We start from the raw sequence: 18,526 nt of genomic DNA, 5'->3' as shown, positions 1-18,526 counted from the left end.
GCAGTCCCACCCATCAGCATATAGTTGGACTAAAGCTTTACTGAGCAAGGCCCTGCTCACCAGAGCAAGACCTAGCTTTTACCACCCTGTCCCTCCCGTCAAGAAGCTTAGAGAAATCTCAGCCTCATCCACCAGAGGGCAGATAGAAGAAGCAAGGAGAACTACAATCCCACAGCAGCTAGAAAGAAAACTACATTACAGAAAGTTAATAAGGTTGAAAAAGCAGAGTTATATCCCAGATGAAAGGACAATAATATAAAACCCCAGAAAAACAACCAAATGAAGTGGAGATAAGCTTCAGTATAATGATAGTAAAGATGATTCAGGATCTCAGAAACAGAATGGAGAAGATGCAAGAAATGTTTATCAAAGACCTAGGAGAACTAAAGAACAAACAAACAGAGATGAAAAATAGCCTAAAAGGAATCAATAGCAGAATAACTAAGACAGAGAATGGATAAGTGACTTGGAGGACAGAATGGTGGAAATCACTGCTACAGAACAGAATATAGAAAAAAGAATGAAAAAAAATGAAGACAGCCTATGAGACCTCTGGGACAACATTAAACACACCAACATTTTCATTATAAGGGTTCCAGAAGAAGAAGAGAGAGAGAAAGGATCTGAGAAAATATTTGAAGAGGTAATAGCTGAAAACTTCCCTAACATGTGAAATAGTCAACCAAGTCCAGGAAGCACAGAGAGTCCCAGGTAGGATAAACCCAAGGAGAAACACCCCAGTACACATAGTAATCAAACTCACAAAAATTAAAAGACAAAGGTAAAATTCTAAAAGTATCAAGGGAAAAATGACAAATATCATATAAGGGAACTCCCATCAGGTTATCAGCTGATTTCTCAATAGAAACTCTATAGGCCAGAAGGGAATGGCACAATATATTTAAAGTGATGAAGGGGAAGAACCTACAACCAAGAATACTCTGCCCAGCAAGAAGACTCTCACTCAGATTTGATGGAGAAATCAAAAGCTTTCCAGACAAGCAAAAATTAAGAGAATTCAACACCACCAAACCAGCTTTACGACAAATGTTAAAGGAACTTCTCTAGGCAGGAAACACAAGAGAAGGAAAAGACCTACAGAAAATAAACCCAAAACTATTAAGAAAATGGTAATAAGATCATACATATGATAATTACCTTAAATGTAAATGGATTAAATGCACCAACCAAAAGACATAGCTGGATGGGCAGATAAAAACATGTGCATGTATGCATTTCCACTTACCACATCACTCTGCTTGACCCCTCAAATTGTATGTAATTATTTTATATTGTTAAGTTAATCATATTCCCACTATGGCTTACAATTATAATTGTCTTTTATTTTTTGTCTGGCTATTGATTGTGAAAACTGATAAACTTCTTTTATTGTGATTAAGTAACTATTACCCATTTAATACCATTGTATCATGATTGATAAACAGAAAAATAATAGAATTCTATATCATCAAAACTACCATTTAATAGAAAAACTTGTAATCACTTTTTAAAATCCAGATGCATATCAGAATTACCTTGAAATTTTTTGAAAAATACAAATGCCCAGGTATTGTTTTTTTTCCTCCAAAGCTCCAAATATGTTTCTAATGAACAGTCATGTTTAAAAACAACTGGACTATTTGATGATTTTATACTTTCATCTAGTTTGTTTCACTTTTTATATTTTATATTCAGTGCTCCCATTTCATATAGTTTATGTTTTCCAATTTTTCCAGCTCTTCTTTTTTTTTTTTTTTTTGGTGTTCTTTCTCATCCTTTATCAAGAGTAGTAGAAAAACTTTTGTATACATATATATGGGGATTCCCTGGTAGCTCAGTGGTAAAAAAAAAAAAAAAAAAAATCTCCCTGCAACGCAGGAGATGCAAGAGATGTGGGTTCAATCCCTGGGTCGAGAAGATCCCCTGGAGAAGGCAATGGCTTCCCACTCCAGTATTCTTGCCTAGAGAATTCCATGAACAGAGGAGCTTGGTGGGCTCTTTCGGGTATCAAAGAATCAGACACGACTGAGTGACTAACTTTTAGTTAGTGTGTGTGTGACTGTCCTGTCACATTGATCCAAGTGCAGCAGGAAGTATTAGTTATTGTACAAACTCTGCCTTGTTCTGCCGGAAGGCAACCAAGGGCCAGACAATTGTCAAGAACCACATTAGCCAAGGAAACAAGAGAGGCCCCAAGTCCCATTAAGACTTTACATAGGAGTCAACCTTCTACATCATTTTACTTATCTATTGATGGCACTTGTCTTTTGAATAAGTATCTCAGGTCTTTCACTGGCTCACAGGTGTATTGTTCTTCTGCTATGACCTGCAGGGTTTCTGCAAATCAGTCAGACCCAACTGAACAACTAAGCACACAAACACGTACATATACATAAATAGTATGTATAATACATATATTTTAGAAAACTTATGAATTTTTGCCTAACTAAAAAATTTATGACATTTTGATTCTACTTGTTTGACTTGGTATCAATAGAATGCTACATTTCTTATTTTTAAGAAGTAGATATGCAACAAGCAACAGAGGTTTACCTTATAGCACAGGGAACTATAGTCAATATCTTTATAAGATATAAGATATAACCTATAATGGAAAATAATTGAAAAAACAAATATAACATTGAAGGAAGCTAATGATGACGAGTGATGGGTTTATGGCAACATTTGCCACTTTCCATGCCCTGACCTTACCTTACCTTCCCTCTGCCTCTCTCTGCCAGCTGAGATCCCATTCACAGCTTATCTCTTCTTTGCCCCTACTCTAGATCAGGAACCTAAGGGAATCCTTGCCTCTCCAGTCCCTTGGAAGGGCTAGTCTCCAAAGTCACTGAAGCAGCTCTGACCCTGTGAACAAGAGTCTTAGTGGCAGCCTCCTCAGCAAATTTGACACTAGACAGCCCTGGACAACTTCCAGGCCATCCTGGATACTCATCAGGGCCTCCCAGATCACTCAAGGGGCCCCTGGTGCACTTTTATATTGCAGGAAGCATCAAGTAAACCTTTATATCATATGGCCTGGGCAGCTGGTCAGAGGAAGACTGCAGCTATTTAAGCAGATGAAACCCCATTATAGATCAAGGCCCTGAAGCTCAGTGCTAGTGAACTGGCCTCAGGGCCTCTTCAGTGGTTTCCTGTGTAGCTCCAGCTCCTCAAAGGCCTGAGGAAAGGACAGAAGGTGGTCTTGTTTTTACTTGGCACCATGAGGATTCTCCACATGAGCCTTATCTTCCAAGTGTTCTTTTAAGCCTAGGCATATCATAAAACAAAGACAGATAGATAGGATGTTTTTAAGATTTTTTTAAAAGAAGTTAAATATAGAACAATAGAATGGGTCTGACTTGTTCAGTTGGGTCTGACAGAAACAGGGTTTCTGCAGGGTTTCTTTTCTTTTACAGAAACCCTGCAGGTCACAGCAGAAGAACAATACACCTATGAGCCAGTGAAATACCTGAGACACTTATTCAAAAGACTAGAGATCTCTTCAAGAAAATTAGAGTTACCAAGGGAATGTTTCATGCAGAGATGAGCACAATAAAGGACAAAAATTGTATGAACCTAACAGAAGCAGAAGATATTAAGAAGAGGTGGCAAGAATACACAGAAGAACTCTACAATAAAGATCTTCATGACCCAGATAATCACAATGGTATGATCACTCACCTAGAGCTAGACATCCTGGAATGCTAAGTCAAGTGGGCCTTAGGAAGCATCACTACAAACAAAGCTAGTGGAGGTGATGGAATTCCAGTTGATCTATTTCAAATCCTAAAAGATGATGCTGTGAAAGTGCTGCACTCAATATGCCAGCAAATTTGGAAAACTCAGCAGTGGCCATAGGACTGGAAAAGGTCAGATCCAACCAGTCCATTCTAAAGGAAATTAGTCTTGAATATTCATTCGAAGGACTGATGTTGAAGCTGAAACACCGATACTTTGGCCACCTGATGTGAATAGCTGTCTCGTTTGAAAAGATTCTGATGCTGGTAAAGATTGAAGGAGGGAGGAGAAAGGGACGACAGAGGATGAGATGGTTGGATGGCATCACCGACTCAAGGGGCATGAGTTTGAGTAAACTCCAGGAGTTGGTGATGGACAGGGAGGCCTGTCCTGCTGCAGTTCATGGTGTCACAAAAAGTCAAACTGACTGAGCAACTGAACTGAACTGAACTGAATGAATAAATACACTTTGAGTTGGGTTAATGACTTCAGAGAGTTGTTACAAGAATCAGTTTGGACATCTGAGATGAAAGGGCCTTGGATGCTCAAAGGCACTAGGCAAGTCTGGAGACTCAGTGCCCTAGCCCATGTACAGAAAGGTCCAACTTTATTCATCAACATGTTTGGAACTCACAGAACTTTTCTTTGCAGCAATATTGAGCTAAGGTGATTAGGATCCATCCAGGCCAGCCACCCCTGAAGAGCCACATAACCTTTATGTTCTAGTTGAGGTATGGCCAACACCATATGACTGTGATGTTTCTCTTGGAAAGTATGTTCAGAGGTCTCCTCTTTCTTCCTTCTTCTATTCCATAAATATCTATTGACTTCCTGTAGTGTGCCAGCTGTTTTGTTAAATTCTGATGCATAACAGTGAGACAAACATAAACTCTGCCCTCATAGCGTATACAGTCTAGACAGGAAAGCAAATCTTGAACAAATAATGTTAATAATGTGATAAGTGATTTGAAATAGAAAGGGAAGTAGTAATGGAGGCATCTATGTTACCTAGTTCGAAGGTTTGAATTGCACTCCTAAGGATGAGCAGAACCTAGTTAAAAGAGTGAGTTGGTCATGGAAGTACAAAGTGGGGAAATGAGAGGGATTGGGAGGAAAGGAGGAGGATGAGAACATTAAGGAAATGAAACATGAGAGGTGACTAATGGAGGGACTCATGCTTCTGGAAATAACTAAGGAAAATAAGAAATATGGGTGTGTACCTGGGAGCCTTCAGAAATATGGTGGACTCTTGATTCTCTTGGAATTCCTTCTCCTAGCAGGGAGGCTGTCTGGACACAACTGCTCCTTATCCTTGAGGCTAACAGGAGTGGGTAGTGATGTCATGGCTTTGTTTCAGTGTGGGGATGGCCTTCTGGAAGGTTATATATAATCTGAGGAAGCTGATAGGCAAGGGTTGAGGATGAAATCACTTCATATGAAGCACAACCATGAGCTGGAACTCCTGAGTTAACATCATTGGTATTGGCTCAAGATTCTGGGGACAGATCTAACAACTTCATCTTTATCTAACAAGGTAGATAAAGATCTCAAGGCATAAAAATAGGCCATGACTTCTATTCAGTAGCTTCAATAACACTATGCTATTTTTACACATAATTGCACAATAAGTCTCCAGTATTCTTGCCTGGAGAATCCCAGGGACAGCGGAGCCTGGTGGGCTGCCGTCCATGGGGTCACACCGAGTCGGACACGACTGACGCGACTTAGCAGCAGCAGCACATTAAGTATTTGTGAAGTAAATGAAAGAGTTCACCTTATAATATCAAAAATACATGGATGTATCCTCATTTACATAATCTGGGAGGGAAGTTTATGTTTATAAGCTTATTTTCATAAACTTCAGTGTAGTTTAACTACAGTTTATATAATGAAACACAATACTAAAACCATAAAACATCAGGGAGAAGGAATATTTAATTTTTTTGAAAGATAAGATGCTAATGTACAGCATGGGGAATATAGTCAGCAATATTGTATTAACTATGTATGGTGACAAATGGTAACTAGACTTATTGTAGTCATCATGTCATAATATATATAAATGTCAAATCAGTATGTTGTACATACAATATAATATTGTGTGGTCATTGTACTTCAACTACAAAAAGATAAAATGTAAGATAATAACAAAGTATTATTATGCTGGATATTATTAAATTCTAGCTTTTTTGGTTGTGAAAAATGGTTTCAAGTTGTGTTTTGCTTAAGTCTTTGCTACACTCACACTTTCTATTTTGTGTTGATGCAGACCTTTTCCCATCCACCAGATATCAGGTAGCACTATGCACAGAGAACTTAAAACTTGACAGAGCTGTAAAGAGGAATGTTGCTCAGTAGACAGAAAGGAAGCTGGAATGTGTATCTTGGTCTGCTGCTAACAGAGTTATAAGCAATGGGACTTTTATGACTCTGTTTTCCTCATCCATAAGATTAGATGAGTGCAAGCTGACAAAATCACAAAGCTTCTCGGAGGCACAATGAGACATACATGTTGATAGTTGTTCAAACAAGATACTGTGAAAGACACGATGTGACAGTCACCTCACTGTGACTTGCCCTCTGCTCCTTTTCCTGCTCTTCCTCCCTGTCCTGAGTGGAGAAATCCTCACGTATCACCCTGACTCAGGCAGCCCCGGGAGGTGGGCAGACTGAATTCTTGAGGGTTCCCTCTAAGAAAGGGAAGATTTGTCCCAAACTTTGTTTTTACTCAGTCCAGGCCACTGTATTAGCAAACCTAAAGGCCAGTGTTACAAACAGTTTAATGCTACAGAAAGATATTGTGGCTTCTTTTTAAAAAGTAGGTTGTTTTAGATCCTTAACAATCATTAACTAATGAATGTCTCCTTTTTAGACATATTAAGGTAAAGTCTTCTTGACTCTGTTTTTGACTTAAAAAAAAAAAAAAAAATCCACTGGTTTCTCTCTTGTGGTTTAGGCCTTTTAGAATTTGTAGGGAGGAGGGTGAAGCTGTACAGAAAGCCTGTGCTGTAAACAAGCAGTAAGGTCGGGAAGCTTAGTTCCACCCACACCTGAGCCCAAAGCTCAGTTTAACTTCTGAAATCACAGAGAAAGTAGGTCAGAGGGACTTTGCACCAAGCCTACTTGGGCTCCAGTGGCCCCCTGAGGGACTGCTTGGCTCTTCAGCGCCCCTTGAGGTTAAAGGCAAGGTTTGTATCTGAATGGGGGAAGGGAGGCTGGGAATCTCCCAGCTGTGTCCATAGAGAAGCCTTAACTTGTAAACAGCATTAGGGAATCACATTGTTTGAATGGATCATAATTCTAGGATCAGTCACTCCTAGGATTTTGGTGATACATCCTGACATCTGTCAGTTCTTTTGAATGTACTTATTGTCCAATCAACCAAGTTTTTGTTAAGCTCAGCTCTCCCTTGCTGAATGACTGATAGTCAAAGCTATCTCTGGAGGCAATTTTGAGAGAAGAAACAGAAAGGAAAATGCTTCCTCAACCTTTATGCACAAACATTATTGCACAAATGAAAAGAGAAACAATTATCTATTCACAGTGTTTCATAATTTTATTTTAAATTTTATTATATATTCTTCTAAAGGAAAGGAAGCTTTACTTATTAGAAGAATAAACAGATTCTTCCTCTGGAGTTGTCTCCCTCAAACAGCACAGTAAGAGTGTAATCGTTGATTTGTTTCAGATAACCCCTGCTAAACATACAGGTTCTTTAAAACTGAGCAAAATATTAACATTTTTCAAGTTCTCAAGATGAATCTCTTGAGCTCTTCTTGGGAGACAGTAAAAAGGGGGGAAAAAAGGTGGGGGCAGAGGGCAAAAAAGCAATGTGATTTTGTCTTCCTCTTGAATCAAACAGGAGTAGAATTTCGTTCCAGAATATCATGTGTACCTTTCACCCGCCTGGCACTGCATGAATAGAACTCAGTGTCCTTGCCCACTGCAGAAGGCTGTCCTGGTGTTTCCAGGCCAGGTTATTTTGAGGAATAATGCACTTTATAACACTCTCAGAACACTAGTGTCACTCAGGGATTCCACTTCCAGAGTCATCCCTCCTCAACTCTGGACTCATGTATCTACCTTTGACTTAAGGAGTTTGTCAGTCTTTCTGAGCATTGCTCCATCTCTCTGCTCACTGATAAAGTAGGTAATGAATTAATAGATTGTGGAAATGGCACTGCTTATACCTGGACCACTTTAGTACATAATTATGACTTTCTGTCTATTCCTAGAAGCTGGCATGTCTGTTATGACTTACTGTAAGAGAGACTTTGAGGGCTCCAAAAAAGGAGAGCTGCATTTGGCCGGGCTCTTAGAAGTTTTCATGGAGGAAGCTGCATTTGAGATGAGATTTAAAGAATGGGAACATTTGATATGGAATTGCTGGGTGAAGGGCACATGGGATGGAGAGAGGGATCAATGCTTTGGGAACAGGAACAGAAAGATGTGTTCAGAGGATACTGATGGTACGGCTGGATTCAGTGGTATTTCAGAACCCTGGCATCACTTGGAGGACTTTTTCTTCAAATACAGATATGTTGGGCCCCACCTCAGATCAAATGGAATGTTTTGTAGAGGAGCTCAAACCTCAATGTTTTGTTTTTTATAAATCTCCCAAGATTATCCTAAAGTGCATACAGAGCTGAGAAACTCTGAGCTATGCAGGGCCTACAGACAGCCCTTGGAGACGTGCCTGAAGAGTAGGTGATTAAGGAACAATTTCTTTTTTTAATGTCTTTAAAGGTATATGGCTTAATATTTCCCCTACTATAACACTGCTGCTATAATGACAGATTTTACACATAAAAGGTATAAAAATTAAAATTTTGTTTGGGATGAATAAAAATATCATTATTAAATTATTAAATTTATTTAAAGATTTATCGTGTATGGATAATTAAAGATGTACCATGGGCCAGACGCTGTCTCAGGTGATTTGTTTTGAGAATATCACAAAAACATTGAAATCATGAGAGAAGTTCTGGGATGTGAGAAATCTACAGTTTTGAGAATTTACTGCTTTGACGAGGTAATAAGAACACACAGGTACATTTGAAGTCTGCGGGTTTTGAAGAATGAGAGTATTTTAAAAGGATGAGGCATGTGGGGTATAAATTTGGATTGTAGCTTTGCCACTTACTAGCTGTTGTAGGCTGGTTATGCATCCCCTTTGAGCTGCATGTTCACACCCTTAAACCCACAGATTCGCTCTGAGATTTGAGTGAAACCTCTGTAGAGCACCTGGTGAGCAGGAAAAAGTTAATTTTTATAGAGTGTACATATTCATTAAACTGAGTAAACCTCATTCTCAAGTTTACACCAAATTTTGTTCTTCTGGTAGGAGGCACGTGGTGTAATAGGTAGACAGAAGCTAAACACTGCAGAGTCATCTATCCTTCACTGAGTTAGGCAAATTGAGACTGTATTTGCCACAAATTCATCAGGTGCTTTAACTCAATACAACTGGGGAGGGAAAAGGCGGAATCCTCTTTGAGTACTTTGCAGGGACACAGCCTTGAGCAAAAGCAGCAGATACATGTATCTATGCATGCTTTCTTTGAGTATACCACTCATAAATTTCCTCCTGACTCTCAGTTTTCTGTGTCTGTAATGCTATTACAGAACTATTGTGATGCTTCTCAGGTCAATTCTGAGCTACTTTGAAGGCTCATCTTACACTAGGTGACCTCAGAAATATCTAGTTTCACTGCATTCTTCAGTCTGTGAAAATAGTATCCTTTCTTGGTGTCTAAAACTAGAGAATGTTTCCAGAATGAACAAAGATAAGGGGAGGAGCAGTTTAGGAGACTGACCAAGGAAACCAAGAGGACTAGGTTGTTTACTCTGTTGCTTGAGCCAGTTATTAATCAACTCTGGAGGAGGAAATGGCAACCCCCTCAAGTTTTGCCTAGAGAATCCTATGTACAGAGGAGCCTAGCAGGGTACAGTCTGTGAAGTCACAAAGAGTTGGACGCGATTGAAGCAACTTAGAGCCATTAATCAACTCATAAGATTTGAGGCAATAGAATGTTTTTTAGATTATAAGTTCCTCTTGGTTCAAAAGTCACTAAGATCTTTTGTGAAACAACATCTGAACATTTGATTCACATGTATGTTCAGAACATAACAAAATATGTTCTCACCCCCTGGGCCACCAGGAAGACAGCCTCTCATGCTGTCTGGCATCTTTCTGAAACAAAACAGCCTTTATTTTCACACCTTGAGTCATAAAGTGCATTTATTCTTATTTCATTGAAAGAATTAAGAATTCCATTTGGTAATAATGAAATTAAAAAATTGAAACCTCATCCCAGAACTGATGGTAAATAGACTCATATGAGATGACTCCACCTATTGGACAAAGTGGTGTACTCCTACTTCTATCACCCGTTATTAATAAATGAACCAAAGATGTGGGACCTTCACTAAGGCACTGTGAAAATCACCTGGAGAAAAATAATTTCAGATGATTACTTGATCATCACAGATGGAAAAGTAGAAAAGAAATTAGAAAACTTATTTTATCTGTTACAGGGCAACCACTAAGGGGATTTCTTATTGCATTTTATGTTTTAAAATGTCATAATTCCTGAAAGACCAAGACATACATTCACTATTTATCAAGTCTTTCACAAATATTTGTTTATCTGATTGTGTCTGTGTTGTTGATCTGTGTCTGCACAGAATGTCAAGATTTTTTGGTGGCTGCACTGTGTAGCTTTTGGGATTTTAGTTCCCTGACCAAGGATTGAACCTTTGCTCCCTGAAATGGAAGCATGACATCCTAACCAGCAGACTACCAGGGAATTCCCAGAATGTCAAGATATTTAATTAACTATATATCTGTAATTTAGATGGGAGAAATGAATGGCCTATGTAGAGTAGTATAGAAAAAACTAATTTCTGAGAATAAATATGCTAATTATAAATTTGAAATCAAAGGACTTGAGTATTAACTATTATTAGATTTTAATTAATTGGTTTCTATCCTACCTTATTTTGATTGGTGTTTGATTTATTTTACAAGTTAAATAGCTTTCTATGCCTCAGTTTCATTTGCAAAATGAAGATATATTAATACTCAAAAATGGTTTGCTAGATGGATGATTGTGTGCTCAGCACATTGATAAATATACACTGGAAACACACAGTCCCTGATATCAGAGAACACACTCTTAAGAGGAAATACAGAAAGAAGTCATTCTAATATGAGGCAATATAAACAGCAATATACCCCAGCACATAGAATTATCAAGGAATGGTTGCCAGCTCAGCCCCAGAAGCAAGTGGAGTTATACTCAAGGAAGGCTTCTTGGAGGAAGCAAACTCTCAAGTAAAACTTAAAGGATGAGTGAGAAATAATAAACAAGGAAAGGAGGGTGGAGACCTTGGGATGCTCCAAGCTGAGACTACTAATGGATTCATAAGATGACATTACAAGAGGGGCATTTGACAAAACCAAGGTTCTTGGGGCTCTTAGGGAATATCAGTCTTAACTAAGTGTACAGAGTAGAATCCCAAAGAGACTCTAATCTTGAAAAGTAAGGTGGTAGAAGAAGCCTCAGAAGTGTCCCAGAGGGCCTGCCATGGGCCTTCTGGAAACTTGGTTTCCCTTTTACTGGATGACAGCTGACATTTTAGTTTCAACCTTCCAAGGAGCAAACACATTGCTTGGGCTTAATGTCAGGAAGGCCTGACCTCTTTATTGGAGTACGACTTTATTTATCACATAAGTCATGAAAAATACCATGTGAGCTCGATAAACATGAGACCAATGAAGTGGTTAGTGCTGCCGAGTCACCTTCTAACCCAGAAGTGTTGTGAATGGAACACTGATTTCCAGAAATAGTATTCCAGAATCTGCTATGGTTCTCTTGGTATTTTAATAATCAACATCTGCGTTTTACTTCAAAGTTTTGTTATCTTCCTTGGTGACAGCTGTAGATTTTTGTTTTGCTTGTTTGGTTTGGTGACTGATAGAAAAAATTACTATTACAAAATCATTGTATTTTTGGTAAACTGTTTATTTTGTATTGGGGTTTAGCTGATTAACAATGTTGTGATGGTTTCAGGTGAACAGCGAAGGAACTCAGCTATATATATATATGACAAAATCATTACATTTTTTAAACTAAGTGTTTGAATTATATGAAAATGGTTTATTTTTATATTTATTATAATTCCTTACTTGTTTGTTCATGGCTTCAAAAGAACCAGTTTCCCTTTAACCTTTAAAAGGCCTGTAAAGACTTTGTGTTTTCTTCACAGATACAGGCTAGTTCCAAAGGTTTATTTTCCTGAGCAAATTCACGATGTTGTACGTGCCACGAAGTACTTCCTGCAGCCAGAAGTCTTACACAAGTATTCAGTTGACCCAGGCAGAGTCGGCATTTCTGGTGACAGTGCTGGTGGGAATTTGGCAGCTGCCCTGGGCCAACAGGTAACAGAGATGCCTGAGGTGCTGGTGAAAGGAGGGTGCATGTTAATGTTCAGCAGACAGCACGTGTCCACTAGGTATGGCAAAGGTCTAGCCGGGTAGGCTGGTTACTCAGGGGCCAAGGTATTGAGATGACTGCACTTGGAAACTTCTCAGAGATCTTTCTGAAGTAGGAAAATGGATCATTGAAAGAAGTGTCATCTCTGAGTCTTTGGAAAGGCCCTGGTTACAATTAATGAGAGAAGAGAGCTAGCATTTTAGCATCCTACCCTTGCCCCTCAGGGATATGCCTGGAAATTAAGTTTTCTCTGCTCCTTTTCCATGTTGGACTTGAAAAACAGAGTATTTTTGCTTATGTTTCCATTGCTAAGATTGTTTCCTTAAACTTTGAGCCAAATTAAAAAATTTAAAAGTGTTTGTTAATATAAAAGAAAAAGTTAAATGTTAACTTTTAAGTTAAGTGCTTCAGGCACTTTGAATGTTAAAATATATGTTAATCTGAGTTTTACTTCAGGGACTTCCCTGGTGGCTCAGACAGTAAAGCATCTACTAGACCTACAATGCGGGAGACCTGGGTTCAATCCTTGGGTCAGGAAGATCTCCTGGAGAAGGAAATGGCACCCCACTCCAGTATTCTTGCCTGGAAAATCCCATGGACGGAGGAGCCTGGTAGGCTACAGTCCATGGGGTCACAAAGAGTCAGACACAACTGAGTGACTTCACTCACTCACTGAGTTTTACTTGGTTAAATTCTGTCTAGCTCTAATGGCATCCCAAATTTTGGGCAGCTGTGTAAATTCAAAGATAAGTACATTTTTTTTCCCTCTAATGGGTTAAATAATTTAAGAATAGCATTTTTGTCTTCTTACCTCCAAATTTCTTTTGGCATTCTCAAATAGCATCTGCCTTTTCATTTGTGGGATGTCCTGATTTCTTCTCTTTCACTGTAATTAAAGAACTCAGTTCTCTGCTTGGCACTGGTAGGTTTGCTATCCACATGTCCTGGTGCACTGCAGAGAGAATCACGGGCTTTAAAACCAGACAGAACTGGGTGGAATCCAGGCCCCCCTAGGGGAGGTGTGCGGCTTTGGGCAAGTCTCAGGAAAATGAAGATAGTGCCATCTGAATGAAAGGCTGTTGCCAGGACTTAGTGAGATGATGTATGTACAGTTCTTGGCATGTATTAAGAACTGCTTTTATAGAGCAACTACATCTTTCCTCAAGATAGGGTTCTAAAGTCTGTTGAGAAACAAAATTGTTTGGCTGAAGTTATCTTGAAGATTGTTTAGTAGCCTGTGAAACACAGTGACCTAGTTAGCTGCCTTTTAGATGTTATGTAAAAAATATATCATTTTAGACACTAGAATTACAAAATGAGGCAATATATTTGCATTTCAGGGAGACCTGGGGGAATGGAGTTCTGCAGTGGTAGGGGTTCAGTCACGTTCCCATCTCAGTTGCACTCTCAGACACACACTCGTGAAGTACAATGGAAGGTGCACTGCCAGCATGATTGAAACTCCCTCCTTCTCACCAGCCGTGAAGACTCTAGGCTCATCAGAGGAGAGACCCTGAGGTCCTATTAAAAGACTTTGGAGTCCCATCATCTGTTCATTTAGCTTTTCATACCCATGTTCTCTGGAAGAGTCAGACTAGTTTTTTCTCCCCAGTAAGGCACTGCCTTTTGGGTCTTTCTTGGGAATACAAAACTATCCATCCATAACACCCAGCATGATGAATATTATGCCAAAGGATAGACAAAGAGTGTTGATGGGTGTTTAAAGACCTAAGAGATCACGTACTTTTGAAATGTTCACTCAAAAGTATGAGTTGCAAACATCACACCTTTCTTAGTAAATATCCAACAGCTTGAAGAGTGGTGGTGATGGTGGTGGCCATTCAAAGTGAAATGAAATAATGTGTTTGCTTTTTCTTCTCCAGTTTAATCAAGATACCAACCTAAAAAACAAGCTCAAAGTGCAAGCTTTAATTTATCCAGTTCTTCAAGCTTTAGATTTTAATACACCCTCTTATCAGCAAAATATGAACACCCCTATTCTGCCCCGGTATGTCATGGTGAAGTACTGGGTGGACTACTTCAACGGCAACTATGACTTTGTCCAGGCAATGATAGTCAACAATCACACGTCACTGGATGTGGATGAGGCTTCTGCCCTCAGGGCCCGTCTAAACTGGACATCCCTTTTGCCCACTTCCATCACAAAGAACTATAAGCCTGTCATGCAGACCACTGGCAACTCCAGGATTGTCCAGGAGATCCCTCAGCTGCTGGATGCCCGCTCTGCCCCACTCATCGCAGACCAGGAGGTCCTTCAGCACCTCCCAAAGACCTATATTCTGACCTGTGAGCACGATGTCCTAAGAGATGACGGAATCATGTATGCAAAGCGTTTGGAGAGTGCGGGTGTGGAGGTGACCTTGGATCACTTTGAGGATGGCTTCCACGGGTGCATGATTTTCACCAGCTGGCCAACCAACTTCTCAGTGGGAATTCGGACTAGGAATAGTTACATCAAGTGGCTGGATCAAAACCTGTGAAGGAGTGAGATTTCTGAAAAGCTTGAGCCCCTGCTGACGACCTACACCTGCTTTGGAAAGACATTGACTCTTTAGTCGACTAATTTCCTCTCATTACTTATGAATTATGGAATCTCTATTCTCTGCAGACTTCATTTTAATTTAATTTTAGGAAATGCTTTTGAGTAACATGAGTGCAGAAACATCTGAATCTTGTTCTGTAAGTGGGCCAGTCTCTCTGTTCATGTTTTAACCAAATTGCTACTAATGCCCACAGCTACAGACAGCAGGGTTAGGAGCTGGAATTCGGCTTGGGACTTGCCTCTGTCAAGTTCTTTTTAGAAGAAATTCTACCCACTGCGGATGACCTTTAATGAGTAAAGAAAATGTGGGCTCTTCTTCAACTTGCTAGAGTTTACTTTGATTTCAGAGCAGTGTTAAATATGTGTACTTCAAGGTCAGTGCTGGGTACCAAATGCCCTCTGTTCTTTATGGATGGGTGGCTTTGTTTCCTATGGGAATTTTGGCAAAGCTGTTCTAGCAAGGACAAGTTTCTCAAATGACTTTCTTCCTTTACTGTTTTAATTTATATGATAGCTATCTATAAGTCCAGTTGGATTATGATAATACTTGAAAGTTACTTTCTACCACTATTATTAGAAAATATGAGGTTGCATGCACTGGATATCTGCACACCGTTGTTTTTTGGTTATGCCATCTCCCTGGGGGAGATCTGGGAGCAAATTTATTTAGATTTAGAATAAATGTTCCTTTACAAAACAAGTAAAAATAGACAAGTGAACCAACCCAATGTTTTCATAATGGCTACATCTGACATAAGTTACTAAGAATAGTGTGTATATAGTTGGCATAGTCAGAGAAGAAGATACATTTAATATTAAAAATATGAAAAATGCCTTTAGAGGGTCTAGTTTATTCTTGAAAACTCAACCTTTTCACTTGTGTAGCTTTAAAATGGGGCTATTTTGGTATATATAATGTATCATTTATTTTTTTAAGTTATTTAATGTTAATATATATATAGCTAGACAAGATTTTTCGGGATAAAGTCAGTAAAGAATATTAAAGATAATGATGTTTTTTTTAAAAAAAAAAAACTACCTTAAGGTTTAAAAAAGTGACTTTAGAATTATATCCACAAATAATTTTATGGAAAGAGGTAAAATAGCTATTAATATTATTATATATTGAATATAAAGCCTAAATATTTTGATGTTTATATGCATAACAAATTAAAATAATTAGACACTATGATTACACCTAGTAAAGTCATCTAAGTTCATAGTTCAGTAACTTAGATGAGATACGCACTGGTCATTTCTGCTCTCTGTGGTTGGAGGAGCTACTTCATACTCTTGTGGTGATACCCTTCATTATCACCTTCCAGCTAGGTCTGAAGTTGCAGTAGACCAAGTTTCATTTCATGTGAAGCCTTCACTGCCAGTGGGACATCCTTGGCACCGAAAGAAGCTCCAATTCTGATTCGACTTGACTATGTTTTTGCTCCTTCCTGCCACTCTTCCTACTGCTCCAATCTGTGCTTCTTTCAGGCACTGCAGAAAGCAGACATACAGCCAAGCCTTGATACAGTAAATTCACCAGTGGAAAGAAAGTAGAGCCTTTTTACTCATTTGGAAGATAGGTATTTCCTACTTATGAGGATGAAATAACAAATGAGAATCTGCATATTTATTATTCATTTATTATTTAAGTTACAAGCATTTTATGTACGGAAGTAAATGCAACAGTGAGTATATGTGTGTGTGCCTGTGTGTATAAGAATAATCATACAGATTAACCTGCTAATGGACTCAGGCAAGTCATTTACCATCTCTGGGCCTTTTTTGGCTGTCCTCTAAAATCAGAGAATTGAACAACTTTATGAGGTATCTTCCAATTATACATTCCAACCATTTTGTCAGACTGGCAAATTGTATTGGCTTCTTCTTCAACAGTGTTTTGTTTTGTAGGTCATTATTTCATATACACAGACATATGCAAGATCAGTTTTTTTTTCCTAAAAAACTTGAACTTTAGTTCTTATTCTATGATAGCTAACCTCCTCATATAATACTATTCTTTTTTACATCATTTGAAGGAACCAATATTTGGATCTTATTTTGAGGTTATCCATCTCTAGGGAAACAAAGAAAATATAATACATGCACAAAATTCCTTAAAAAAGGCATTTCCCCCCAAAGTTGTGAGCCAAATTTTGTAGTAACTACAGACAATAAATCCAGCCCTTCTAGGTCTCCAAAGGGCTCTCTCAGATGAAAAGAGGGAGTGAAAGAAAAAGGGGGTCTTTTTCTTGAGACTTGAATGAATGAAACTTGAAGCATCTCAAGTTTCATTAAAGCTTATATTGGGAATTCCATGGTGGTCCAATGGTTACAATTTGGCCCTTTCACTGCTTTGGCCTGGGTTTGATCTCTGGTCAGGAAACTAAGATCCTGCAAGCCATGTGACAAGGTCAAAAATAAAGCCTTTATGTATGTGATAATGACTTACACTGTATCCCACCTTGCTTGAAGTTTTCCTTGGGATAATAATTGGGAATCATGATACACAAGAACCACTAGATGCAAGAGAGGCTTATTGCTGTTTAATCGCTAAGTCATGTCCAACTCTTTTTGTGACCCCGTGGACTATAGCCAGCCAGGCTCCTCTGTCCATGGGATTTCCCAGGCAACAATACTGGAGTGGGTAACCATTTCCTCCAGGGGATCTTCCTGACCCAGGGATTGAACCCACATCTCCTGCAGTGACAGATAGATTCTTTACCACTGAGTCACCAGGGAAGCCCACAAGACAGGCTAAACCAACCAAAATCTGAGTGCTAAGAATTCCTTTGGGAAACATACAGAGTTTATGTTGAAGATATTTTGGTTTGAAATGAGTTTATTTTAAGTTCTGTTCTTATAAAAAAAGTTTATGCTCTGCAAATTGAGTTTTTTAAGTGTTATGGCTTTGTTTTCCCATTTTAAGAAAAGAAGTGGACAGTCTTTTTATAATGTTTGTGAAATGTGAACATAAATATATGATGAAAAAAATCTGTGCTACAAAATATAGTGAAGTATAAGTTAGTTAATCTTTTATCATTAATTTGTGAAGAAGTTAAAGACTTGTATAATTATATTTGGGAATATAATATTTTGTGCATGATCTTTTAACCTTTGACTTTTTGCTTATTTCTCACTGCAAAGGGGAAGGCAGATTTTATGAAGGATTTTGGTAGCCAATCTACTTTTGTAAGACGAAAATCCACTGTGGAGTTAGGAAAGTATAAATCTGTTTTGATTCATGTTTGTAAATAAACTATCTCTGTCTGGAAATGTGCCTATTTCACTTCCCCTCATTCATTTTCTGGTTCCCATCTCCCTTTCTCTCCATACCCCAGGTCCCTAGCCACAATGCTGCGCAAATCTTCACCCCCTGGAGTCCTCCAGCTCCCTTTCAATTACTGAGAAGGGCTCAGTGGCCTCCTTTATGGCATTCATTTCATGTCTGGATATAGTATGTGCTGCTCATACTGGAAACCTGCCTTGAACTGGCTAGAATAGTCATAAAAACTAGGCACTAGGCAGACCCTGTAACAATCTGAGGACTTTCAATACACATTAGAGGTGTATCACAGTGCATATGAATTTGTATTTGAACAAGTTCAACCAAAGAAGTATTGATACCACTGAAGGCAAGTTTTCACACTAACCCTGACATTACAAGTAAAGCTAATAATTTCATGATTGAGTTTGTTATGCTCAGTTTACTTCAAAATCATAGGAATTA

General features: G+C 38.7%; 1 protein-coding gene across 2 annotated transcripts in view; it reads left to right on the top strand.

Moving 5' to 3' along the window:
• The window catches only part of NCEH1 (neutral cholesterol ester hydrolase 1), a 63,981-nt gene extending 45,909 nt beyond the window's left edge, over nt 1-18,072 (top strand). For both annotated transcript variants that reach the window (XM_086318813.1, XM_086318822.1), the window contains 2 exons: nt 12,010-12,181; nt 14,120-18,072. In XM_086318813.1, the coding sequence (XP_086174939.1) occupies nt 12,010-12,181; nt 14,120-14,737 (790 nt within the window). In that variant the 3' untranslated portion in view covers nt 14,738-18,072. The remainder of the gene's footprint in view (nt 1-12,009; nt 12,182-14,119) is intronic.
• The last annotated feature ends 454 nt before the right edge of the window (nt 18,073-18,526 follow it).

The sequence above is a fragment of the Bos grunniens genome, chromosome 1 (genome assembly GCF_055505025.1).
Source record: "Bos grunniens cultivar Pamir isolate PY7600 chromosome 1, Bosgru_T2T1.0, whole genome shotgun sequence".
Classification (NCBI taxonomy): Eukaryota; Metazoa; Chordata; class Mammalia; order Artiodactyla; family Bovidae; genus Bos; species Bos grunniens.
This window is presented reverse-complemented; position numbering and strand designations above follow the sequence as displayed.